Genomic DNA, 12,366 nt, shown 5'->3' on the forward strand with positions numbered 1-12,366 from the left:
CCACTGCGCACAATCACTTACACAAGAAGTAAACTGTATGTACATAGCCGCACGCACGTAGCGTCCTGTCTCGGACTAATCGCGCGTGCGGCACACTGCACTAGCGGCCGGGGTGGGGCACCCGACCGCGTATACCGTCCGAGGTAGCACCCACGGACCGTTCGTGTCACGCGTGCACTACCTGGCGTAGAGCAAGCGGGAAGTCAAATCCGCCTGCTCGATGAACGCACAGAGGCTCACCATTGTTCTTTCACGGGTGCGCGCACTGCCGCGCGGCCACAGGAGCGCTTCGAGACTGTCCGGGATGATTCCCAGCGCCATGTAGGCCGCGAGCATCTCGCGACGCGGCACTGCAGAAGCGGTACAGCGAAGGAGCATGTGCTCCAATGTCTCCACTGTGCCGCAGTCAGCGCACGCGTCGCTCGACGAAAGTCTGTGGCGCACCCGTCTTTCCCCGGGCCACACGCAGCCGACGCGCACTCGGATGATCATCGCCCGCTGGAGGCGCGACAGTGAGCGCGCGCCGACAAGAGAAATGCGCTCTCCTCGCGCGATGCGAGGGTCCGGGTGTTGCTGACGGAGGTGGTCATAGATCGCCGCACGCACGTCTTCCAGGGCGAGCGGTTCGTCGCTGGGAGGAAGCTGATGTGTGGCGGTGGCGAGCTCGTCGGCTTGCTCGTTGTCGCGGATGCCGCAGTGACCGGGCACCCACTGCACGCGAATACTGCATCTGCGCTCCGCGAGGCGCTCAATGCGCTCGCGTAACGCGCACAGCAACGGGGTGCCACGGCCGGGAGTCTGCAGGCGGCTAAGGGCGGCACGGGAATCACACAGCAGAGCACACCTGGGTGGCGGCGGAGTAAGGGTGAGCACCAGGTCCAAGCCCAGGCGAAGACCCAGTAGCTCCGCCGTGGTCGAAGGGCCCAGGTAAGCCACTCTTTGCTGGCTGTGCAGCTGCAGGGCGGGGATGGTGGCCGCTGCGGCGAGCGAGCAGTTTTCGCTCACCACGGAGCCGCCAGTGAACACAAGCAGATGGTCGCGCAGTTGCTCATTGATGACGGCTCCGGCTAGCTGCTGCACTGCACATAGTGGTGTGCTGCGTTTTCCCGCGATGCCGACGATCTCTCGCTGTACCTCCGTCGTGAGGGGCCAGGGGGAGCAGAGGCCGTAGGGGGGCGTGGCGCGCGTCAGCTGGTCATATTCCTGCAGTGCCGCGCCCATTCTTGAGCGCGGGTATTGACGAAGGCGCTGCAGGAGTTCCGCGCCGTCTGGTGCGCGGTGAAGGCGGTCAATGTGGTGCAGCGAGCGCTGCGTGGCCTGTAGCTGCAGCGGCCACGCGCCCGCCTTGGCCAGTGTCGCCTCGCATTGCGAGTTGCCGGGTAGGCCGAGGCAGGTCCGCAGCGCTTTGCGATGCTGCACCTCCAGTGCCTTCGAATGATGGTTTGCGCACCGTGAGGAGGGGCAGCGCGTAGAGTATCGCCCCTAAGGCTGCGGCGTTGTAGAGGCGCAGCGCAGCCTGCTGCCTCCGCACCATTTCGGGGAAGGGGGCTGGGAGGGACAGGACAGACACAAAGGAGCCCTCGGGGAAGCAACAAAGGCAGACAGAAAAACCAGGGTTGAGCAGGTTTTTTTTTTTTAGAGTGGGCTCAGGAAAAGCAGGGAAGGCGGTGGTGAGAGGAAAGAAAAAAACTTGAAAAAAAAGTGCGCAAAGACAGGTTACTCATGTGACGTTTCTACAGGAGTTTGTTTTTATTTTGTTCTCTCTAGCACTGTACCTTTTCGTTAGCTAACCTTTCTTGTTCATCGATAGAAATGTTCACGGCGATTTGGGATTAGTATCTCTTCCTGATAGCGTGAAGGGTGCGGCAGCTCGCGATGGCGCTTGGCCAAATTGCGTTATCAATGTGCGATCACTAGACGAAGAAGACACGCAAATAATGCCTGCACAAAAACCAAGAATTTTGTGTCTTGATCGATGCATCGCTACAGACTGCTGCTAGCGGACATTAAGAAAGCTGCTGCAATTAACGCGACAGTAACAAACCTTTTGCAGCCTCTGGCGCAGTCGCCGGAGGCTCGCTATGTTCATCAACTAGTCATGAATTCCATGCGCCACACGTTGCATGGAGACGACGAAAGCGCTTGAAGTGCTGGCGTAATTGAAGTGCGTTGAAACAAGCAAGAAACCTTATCCTGGCAGCTTTCTCCGCGGCGACCGCAGCACACCAGAAAAAAATACAACGCGATAAACGCAAAAGAAGCACCAACAAATCTCAGAAGCTGGTTCTTTTGTTATTACGATGTTCAAAGAGCAGCTCTTCGTCAGAGTGAAACGTGCAAGGTCTTGCTCTTTGGTCACGCTTAACCCTTTTACCTCTGATGTAGGATATGCAGGCAGACTAAATGCAAGAATGTCAACTCTTCCCGTGTACAACTAGTGTACGTGTGACTGTCGATATGTTTTGCCCGGCAACTCGCTAATGGCGCATGATGTTTCTGCATTGTGAAGCCCAAAGTAGTCTGCGCAGGATTTACGAAGGCTGCTGGCGGATATAATAGTAGCCGTTTGCCCGCACACACTGTATGTCTTGCTACAGCGCAGCTCACGCTTAGGCCTTTTCTACCAGATATGTACGATACAGGCGGGGAAGATGTTGGAATCGCAATTGTGCCCATGCCTAGCCCATATATTTTCCATGCAGGACCAATTTAGGCTACAGGCGGGAATACTGGTGTTAGCCCACCTACAGCCCAATTGGTTCCGTTAGGGCGCTGCACGGGCAGCCCCTGTTGGGTGTGCCCGCACTTCACCGTCATGTAGCCCCATCTTTTATGCACACGAACTACACGCAGCCCATGCTTACCCCTTTCATACCCGATTTAGAATACAGGCGGTGAAGACGTCGGAATGGCAAATGTGCCCATGCCCAGCCCACGCGGGACCTTCGCCGGTGCTGCTAAGACGGCCCAAACTGCATGCCTGAAACGCTTCGCCACTTTGAAGCCCATAGTTTAGCCCCTGTATTTCCTACGCGGGACCCATGTCGTCTGAAGGCGGGAATACTAGCTCTTTGGCCACACAAAAACACTGCGGCTCCCTCATGGTGGTGTACGGGCAGCCCCTTTTGGGGTTGCCCGAGCTTCACCATAATAGAGCCCGCATCCTAGCCCGCATGTATCTGCGGTGGGACCAAGGTGGGCTGCCCAGTCTGTTTAAGCCTATGCCTAGCCGAGGAGGGTCCCAGTCGGGCACGAAGTGGGCAGCCCCAGTGTTTTGTGCCAGCACTGCACCCACGGGGGACCCCTGTGGGTTTACTGCGGGCAGCCACCAGCCCTCATTGCCCATGTCAGACCCGCATGGGCCCGCCACCTTGTGCTACTGGGGTTATTTCAGTCGTTACTGAAATAACCGATCTTCAGCCTGCACTCCCCTACACTGCTGCACATTCTAAACTCGTAAAACGTCATTATTTTGTTTCAAAAATGCCCTGCAAAAGTCATGCCCCCACCTCATCAGCCAAAGCTGTCACGAACAACTCTCAATGTTCAGTGAAGCAAAGCTACCCAGCTGATATCTGTGTTTTTGTCCTTGAAGACATACTGAAGAAGCACCAGGAAAATCAACTACCGTCTGTACCTTCAGAAAGAAAGGCAGAATTCTCGTCATTCCCTACATTCATTGCGAGACCCAAAATCTCAAGAAAATTGGGACAAAGCGAAAGTTTTGCAGCCCCTAAAAAAACAGGTGCGCTATCCAAAAAAACTTTGCCCGCCAATAAACGTCCCCGAAAGCTGCAGTGCACCATTAATCACAGGAAAAAATTCGTGAAGAGGACTGAAGGCATTGTTTGACATCCCACTCTCCTGTGGCAAGCGTTATGTTGGTCAATCTGGTCGTTGCTTGAATGAGAGGCTTCGTGAACACAAAATCAACTTGGAAACTTTTGATGGCAGTAATCTGGTTTTGCACTGTAAGGAGTGTGGTTGTGTGCAATTTTTGGATAAGTGCTCGATCGTGGCTAGAAACTGAGATCAGTAAACACGTGAAATTCTCTGTCCCTTGTCCCATTTTGCACTACATCTCATACCATGGAACACTGTATACTGTGTTCCATTTATGATTCTTATGCGTGCTGCTGTAAGTAGAGTGAAAGAATAAAATAAGGGAAATTTTGCTTCACTTTTGAAACTTGGATGAGATCAGTCGAAATGCCCTCGCTTTATAACCCACTGTTATTTCTGAAAGGCTTACATATTTGACTTCTCTTATTTGAGCCATTATAATGACACTGCTATTTTCCCTTCAGTATTCCAGTTATTACTGTCTAAAAAACTCGAACAATGTAAAGTTAAGTTTCCAGTGTTCATAATCTGCTGGCATGCATACCTGTGCTCATGCAGGAATTCATTTAGACAAGCCCACATAGGCACAGTTTTCAATCTGGTCCGGGGGGGGGGGGAAGGCAATTACTGCCTTCTCTCTTTTCCATTCCTTCCTTGAAATTAACTAAAGCCCTTGCTCATTTGGCAAACTGTAGCAGGTCTAACAAAAGCAAAAGGTCAGGTCAAGCAAACAACAGAATTCGTGAAATAAATTTTTGCTAACTGCCGGCACCTATACAAGAAAGCATGAAGTGAAGGGGGAAAACACTGTCACCTGTGAAAAGTGCTTACCGAATCTTTAGAAGTTGAGCAGGCGAGGAGGTTCTCTGGAAACCACTGTTGAACAACTTCTACCTAAAAAGAAATGTACAGGGTGAATTCATCGACAACACCAGCTGTGCACACTGCAATGACAAAACCAAAGGGTCAGGTCAAGCAAACAACAGAATTCGTGAAATAAATTTTTGCTAACTGCCAGCACCTATACAAGAAAGCATGAAGTGAAGGGGGAAAACACTGTCACCTGTGAAAAGTGCTTACTGAAACTTTAGAAGTTGAGCAGGCCAGGAGGTTCTCTGGAAACCACTGTTGAACAACTTCTACCTAAAAAGAAACGTACAGGGTGAATTCATCGACAACACCAGCTGTGTACACTGCAATGACAAAACCAAAAGGTCAGGTCAAGCAAACAACAGAATTCGTGAAATAAATTTTTACTAACTGCCAGCACCTATACAAGAAAGCATGAAGTGAAGGGGGAAAACACTGTCAGCTGTGAAAAGTGCTTACCGAAACTTTAGAAGTTGAGCAGGCCAGGAGGTGCTCTGGAAACCACCGTTGAACAACTTCTACCTAAAAAGAAATGTACAGGGTGAATTCATCGACAACACCAGCTGTGCACATTGCAATGGCTTACGAAAAAATTCAAGGAGGCCTGCCTGCCAAGGGGCTACTTCCTTACATTGTCAAACAGCCAGCACACATACAGAGCGGTACCACCGAGTAGGTTTCCTCAGTGTCGTAGCTGTCAATCACAGTGAAACAAACGCTTGACAGGTCCAACAAGTATGCAGTAATGCATCTGGATTTTCACGGTTCCCTCTACTCCATTATTTTTTTCTCTAAGTTCGCAACCAACTGCAGACCTAAGGCAATAAAACACAACAATTCCATAATCTTTAGCAACTAGGCATATACAACAGCAAATGAAATAGCTCAGGGTAGCCCTGCTCAAATAAACAGAAATCAGGTAATCATAGTTAACTGACAAAGTATTATTCCATATTTTCATGAAAACCTGGAACAAAACAAGCCATCGACAATATATTTTGCATGCAGTCACTGAATTTCATGAAACCAATACAATTTCCGCCACATGATTACTTGTAAATTTCGATGTTTAGCGCACAGAAGCGATATATGGGCAACGAGGGTCACCGTAGTGGAGGGCTCCAGATTAATTTGGACGAATAGGGGTTCTCTTACGTGCGCTTACTTAAGACAGCACACAGGTGTCTTTGTATTTTGACTTTAACGACGTGCGGCCGCCGCGGTCGGCGTCAGGTAGCTTGCTAACGGCAAACGAACGCACAGCCACACAGCCACCACGACGGGTTTCATGATCACTTCATGATAATGGGCACTACACATTCTATTCCGCCATTATAATCATAACCAACGCCTTCTTAACCCGAGTGTCACTGGTAGTCATCAAATTAAGTTGAATACGAACATTCGCAAGGACAGAACAGAGTGGTTTGCAACAATAAAATTCCTATCGGGATGCAATCGAGCACACTTCAATGTGTACAAAAAAAATTCGCGCCTGTCCTACCCGTGTTTAAACAAAGCGTGGTCGCTTTGAAGCTATGTCACAAATGATGACACTTGATTTTTTATGGTTCCAATTTATGGACGACTTTCGTAAGAAAGCAGCTCATAGAGGATGATGCAAGAGAAACATAGCGGTACCCACTGAACGAGAACTCAAACGCTTGGAAACGCCGTTTTCGAACATCGAACGTTACACTTTGGTATGAAAACACTGGCTGAGAGAGCTTTGCGATTTTCAAACCAAAGGAGGGACGCAAAACTGCCTACGAACGTTGGGACGCACAGCCGACGGTTGAATGAGTCGCATTGGCAACTTAGCCGCAGTAAGGGTGACGCTTTCAACACTCGAGAGAAATGGAAGGTGACTTACTTTTGCTGAAAACGAGGTGCACCTTTCAGCGCAGCCCTGGTAGTAAAAGACACCGCGGGAAAACTGCAAACAGCAGTGTGAAGGGCCCACAAGCACGAGACAAAGGAGGCAGAAAACGTTGCGAGCGTCCACTTCCCGCGCGTAGCAAGGAACCGCTAGCGACCGCAACGCCAAATGGCCAGACGAAGTACTACATTCCAAAAATGCAAAAGAAACAAAGCAACAACATAAAAATAATCACGAATTGCATTTCATACTTTTATGTGACGATAAGCATTTACAACATGCAAATAGGATTATTTTTGCTTGAAACAGTTAAATTTACGTAGACTGCAGACTGCATCGCGACCGAGCGGAGCGACACCAAGCAGCAAGCTGAGGCGTTCAGGACGCGAAGGCAGGCGAAGGCGCGCGCCCATAGAGGACTTTCCTCGAGACCGGCCGTGGCGAGGGAAGAAAGCGCGCGAGCCGCGTGTACCGCGAGCAGACAGCTCCAATATGGCGAAGACAGCATGGAAGAAAGCGGCGATAGCGGCGATGGCGCGGCGGCAACATTCCTTGCTCGTGGCGAGCCGAGGCCGAACGAAGTGGCGTTCGCAACAGGAAACAAATTTCATGATTCGCGTAACTTTAGTGCAGCTTTACAAGCGGTGGGCTAGTTGTACTCGATGTGGACCGTGATAAACGTGATTTCGGACTGCATATGACAAAATGCACTGTCAGAGTTTGAGCACAAAGCGCGGACTTTGCACCGGTGCGCCTGCTCTTAAAAAGGTGCAAATATCGGTGAAGGGCACTGAAATCTAACAGTTTATGTGCCACACTTGCATGTTTTATTAATGGTTTTGAATAAAACGTGAAGCTTAAAAACGCTTGCCGTGATCTATATCATGTTTATTAATTGGTGTCAGCTTTCTGCCAATCCCCTGAACGTATTGGCGTATTGGCCCGTCTTCGTAACGTAGTCTTAAGTTAGACGTTTCAGAAAGCGCGGACGTGTTAAACGGACGTCTTAAAGAAGTTTCCAAAAGACATCTTGCCGTCGACGTATATGAGACGTTTCGTTCTAGCGCAAGAAATGTGACGCCATTTCGAGCTGTTTCAGGACGTTTCTAAGACGTTCTGTGTTTCGTGGGCTGGGACTAAGGACGGCCTCCCTGCTTTTCCTGCCTAGACTCTGTTCCAAGCAGAGTGCGACCATCCAGACTTTCCATTCGCTTGAAGAATATGAGCGTGTCGTCAGGGTTTGAGATCTTTTGGTTGGAAAACAAGCCTTGCAGAGAAGACGAGTTATAGGTTACAGTTACAGCGAAGACGCACTGATTAAAATTTATGGCCATGGAGTAACGGCAAAGTAACGTGCGATACTTTTTTTCGGTAACGGTGACGGTAACGCGTTACCTTTTTTGTAGGTAACGTAGGGCGGTAACGCGTTCTTTTTTTCTTAGCGTAACGAGTAACGTATTTAGTTACTTTTTTTCGGTAACGCCTACAACACAGGTAAAAACTAGCCTCGCTGCGCGCGCGCATGCGCGGATTAGCGCGGCAAAATGACTGTGTAGATCAACCTCCTCGCTGTAGACGCTCCGCGCCACAAGCCGTGCATACGCGCGCTCTAAAACATATCAGAACCAAAACATAAAGGACTGACTGGGAGAGCGAAAAACTGAGGGAGAAAACGGCTTCATAAACACTCGGCTTGCGAACGCTGGCCGCGTGACGTCACGCTCCCTCCTCAGTTTTTTTCCTCCATGCACTAAAGGCTTTCGCCTTAAAAACGTCGACGTTTACTGGAGCATGTCCTGCATCACACACATCTGCAACAAGTAGCAATCCGGAGCTGGCGGGATATGTAATGTCATCCTGCTCCCAGCATGAATATGTTTAAGAATTTTGTTACGCAAAAATTACTCGTTCTTTTCTTGAAGGTAAAACGCTGTATAGGCGCAATGTGTAGTGACATCGCAGACGAACTTTTGCTGCAAGGCGCACATACTGCCGTCTGCTACCGTGCTGCTGTAGCTGGTGCCAGTAGCGGTAGGGCTGCCGGCAAAAATTCTTGAAAGCAGACCTCGAAACGGGCTGTTCGGGGGCGGCGTTCGAGTTATAACCTGAGTGAATATTGTATCACTGGTTGCGTACCGCATAAATATTGCATGCCTTTATGCTCCAGCCGCGCGGCGCAACGGCAGTTACCCATTTTGTTCGAAGACGAAGCCGGAGAACTCGGCAACGCGTTGAGGAGTGGGCGACCCTAGCGTCGGCTGCCCATTTGGCAGTGCTTAGCGCAAGCGCCAAATGCACTCTCCACTCCCTTCTAGTACAATGTAATGGTGCTTCTGAGCGAGCAAATGAATGGGAAAAAAGAAAACCCTTCTGCTGTGTGGATGCGCTTATTACGCGTTGTGAATTTTAAAATTCTCACGCAATGGCGTGATAAATTGTCGTACAGCTTATGGCTGGCAGGGGGATGGGGGCAGGCAGTTCTCCGCAAGAGTCACCCAAGAAAGGGAACCGCGTCCAGGCCTCGTAGGTGGCATCCATGTACAGGGTACATGGATGCCACCTATGTCATGTCATGTACACCTATGACTTGAAAGGAATACACAGTTTCACAGCCATTTATGCTACTACTAACATGTGTCATTTGACCTAAAAGACACTGGGAAGACTTCTCCACGTGAGCGACCTAAACAACTCAACAGTATTTCCTTTGGCCAATTCAATACACCAGTCAGGCTTCAGAGCCTGATATAAACTTTATCGGCCACGTAAAGTAGAAAATGGTTCTTGGGTCCCTCCGCGACAACATATTCTGTGCGGCTGCCTGTAATGAACTCTAAGGCCGGAGGGCTCTATCTCTCGTCATCGCTCGCTATTTTGGTCTCCTGTCTAGATCTGCGACAAAGTCGAGCAGACTGCACGAAAAAGGCCTGCTTATGCCGAGCATGGAGTCGACAGATATGGAGAGTAGCTAAGCTCAGTTCCTGGGCGGTCGCCATGATGGACTGCTGGCGCAGAAATTACGCATCCTTGAGGTCAGGCAACGAGTGAGAGGGCGAGGCCTCTCTTGAGGCCGTACACTTTCTCTTTTTGATCTTGAGCGACGCGATGTCTTTTTCTAGGAGGCTTTGTGTGTATCGTATGTGCGACGGGCAGCGTGCGCCAGGCCGGCTGAAACGGGCAACAGATAAGCGTTATGAACCGAAGCGCTGCGCTTGCCCCCTCGCCCTACTCTGGGTATAAATACGCGCTGCTCAATAAAGCTGGGCCCCTTTTGCCCCCTGGCATTCGACGTGTCATGACTTCGATACATGGTGTCAGAAGTGGGATACGAACCCACGCCCACGACCACCGACCTTTGATTGCGATATCCCATAAAGCAGTCGGTGACATGCCACCAAGGCTGCAGCGCTTCTTTCTGCGACTGCTTCGTTATGACATCAGAATTTTTTTTGTTCCAGGAAAACAACTCTCCCTGGCCGACATGCTGTCCCGGGGTTCATTCGACTGCGATAAGGCCGGCATCGACAGCGAAGACGCAGAAGTGCATGCCGTGAGTGTGGTTGCGGCTCGCTTAAGCCACAAAACTTTCATGCGACTGGCAGCCGTTACAAGCAATGATAAATACCTAAGCAGTGCACTCGGGAGTCTAGAAAAAGGCAAACAGGTCGAAGGCCAGCTGAAGCCATTTAATGCCGAGCTGTCTCAAGTCCAGGGTATTTTGTTAAAGGGATGCAAGGTTGTTATTCCCACCAGTATGAAGCGTGAAATACTGGAAAAAATTCACCAAGGCCACTTGGGTATTACTAAATGCAAGGCAAGAGCCCGGGAAGTGGTATTCTGGCCAGGAATGAGTCGTGACATTGAAGATTTTGTTCAGAAATGTGCAGTCTGCAGGAAATACTCGTACAGCCAGCCACATGAACCGCTGAAGATGCGCCCAGTGCCTGAGCAGCCGTGGCATCGAGTTGGCATTGACATTTTCTACTACGGCGGCAGGCCTTACCTCTGCGTTTACGACGCGCTGTCGAACTTTCCAGAGGTGGAACTTCTTCAAGATGCTTCTGCTGACACTGTCATTCAAGTAACTAGCGCCATCTTCGCGAGGTACGGCATACCTATGGAAGTGTGTTCAGACAATGGACCGCCATTTTCAAGCCACCAGTTTGCCACATTTGCAAAAGATTACGATTTTCACCACATTACTTCAAGCCCTAGGTACCCCCAGTCAAATGGCCTCGCAGAAAAGGGGGTGCAAGTGGTAAAACGAATATTAAAGAAGACCGCTGAAACCAATCAAGATTTCTGGCTCGGTTTGCTGGCATACAGGACAACTCCGCTGGAAGGAGCCGAGTCACCAGCAGAGATCCTTCAGGGCAGAAGGCTCCGAACAACGCTGCCAAGCATTCAAGATGGTCCTGGTCTACATGTTGTAAAGCATCGTCAGACAACGAACAAACGGCAAGCACTACCATCTCTGTACCAAGGGGACATCGTGCGTGTGAAGAAGTTATTCTGGGACAGAAAGGCAAGGGTCGTGCAGCGCTGTGCAGAACCCAGGTCCTACAATGTTGTCACAGAGGACGGAAGACTCCTGCGTCGCAACCGAAAGCATTTGCTGCCTACGAAAGAAATCTTTCAGCGTGAACTTGATGACGACAGCGAGGACACCTTAACAAACAGCGCATCGCAGCAGCGGCAGCAGCTGCAGCAGCAGCTGCAGCAGCCGCACCACCACCACCACCACCACCACCAACAGCAACCGCCGCAGCAACCAGTGACGTCGGATGGTGATGCAGTGTCAAGCGCCCCGGTGTTAAGACGATCGCAGAGACAACGGGTACCCCCGCGTCGTTTGGCATACGGCGGGAACTTTGAACAAGTGTCTTGAGCTATTCCTTGTGCAGTGAGCTTATCCTGTGCTTACAAACTTCCCTTAGTTCGTTGTTCTTTGTTATAGAAGAAGAAAGATGTATCGTATGTGCGACGGGCAGCGTGCGCCAGGCCGGCTGAAACGGGCAACTGATAAGCGTTATGAACCGAAGCGCTGCGCTTGCCCCCTCGCCCTACTCTGGGTATAAATACGCGCTGCTCAATAAAGCTGGGCCCCTTTTGCCCCCTGGCATTCGACGGGTCATGACTTCGATACATTGTGCAGGAGCTCATATCTGGCATGAAGAAAGTCCTTAACAGAGCTTCACAGCCAAATTTTCACAGCCCTGGTCTGCATTTGAGCATTCACCAGGCTGTTGAACACAGCGCTAGTTTTCACGCTCTTCGATAGTGCACCTACTCACGCCGCCGGATTGGAAAGCAGAGTGTTTATCAGACGATGTCGCAGCAGGCCTGTCTCCACTACTCGGGAACTTATCGGCCTTCGCAGCATTGATGCACGTGACAGACGTTTCCGCGGCGAGTGAATCCACCTGCAGCGTCAGAAGGCAGTAACCATCTGAAGAAGGCTGAGATACTTTCGAGAAGCACGTCTGCAACAAGCTCGGCACTAAAAATCGCGGCTTCATATTTGGGCGAGGTATCATTAACTGCTCCAATAGGTGCTGCTTCTGACAGGCCACCAGTCGGATCCAATGTCTCAGCAGAACCCATGAGATGCTCCTGTAGGGCCTCATCCGTTGGAGGGGGCCTCCCCGCAGCTTGTCCGCGTATGAAACGACGCACTCTTTAGTTGAGTGGCCAAAACGCCGGCAATAATCGCAGCGTGGAGAACGGCTGTGCCGACGGACCCACATTGTGACTCCGCAAACACAAGGGTGGCC

General features: G+C 50.6%; 1 protein-coding gene across 1 annotated transcript in view; it reads right to left on the bottom strand.

The window, feature by feature from the left end:
* Positions 1-7,241: 7,241 nt before the first annotated feature.
* Positions 7,242-12,366, bottom strand: part of LOC149368007 (uncharacterized) — a 151,956-nt gene continuing 146,831 nt past the window's right edge. Inside the window, exon 8 of the mRNA XM_089575514.1 lies at positions 7,242-7,283. Coding sequence (XP_089431640.1) covers positions 7,242-7,283 — 42 coding nt within the window. The remainder of the gene's footprint in view (positions 7,284-12,366) is intronic.

This window comes from Amblyomma mixtum, chromosome 1 (genome assembly GCF_055824585.1).
Source record: "Amblyomma mixtum isolate Tamu chromosome 1, ASM5582458v1, whole genome shotgun sequence".
NCBI lineage: Eukaryota > Metazoa > Arthropoda > Arachnida > Ixodida > Ixodidae > Amblyomma > Amblyomma mixtum.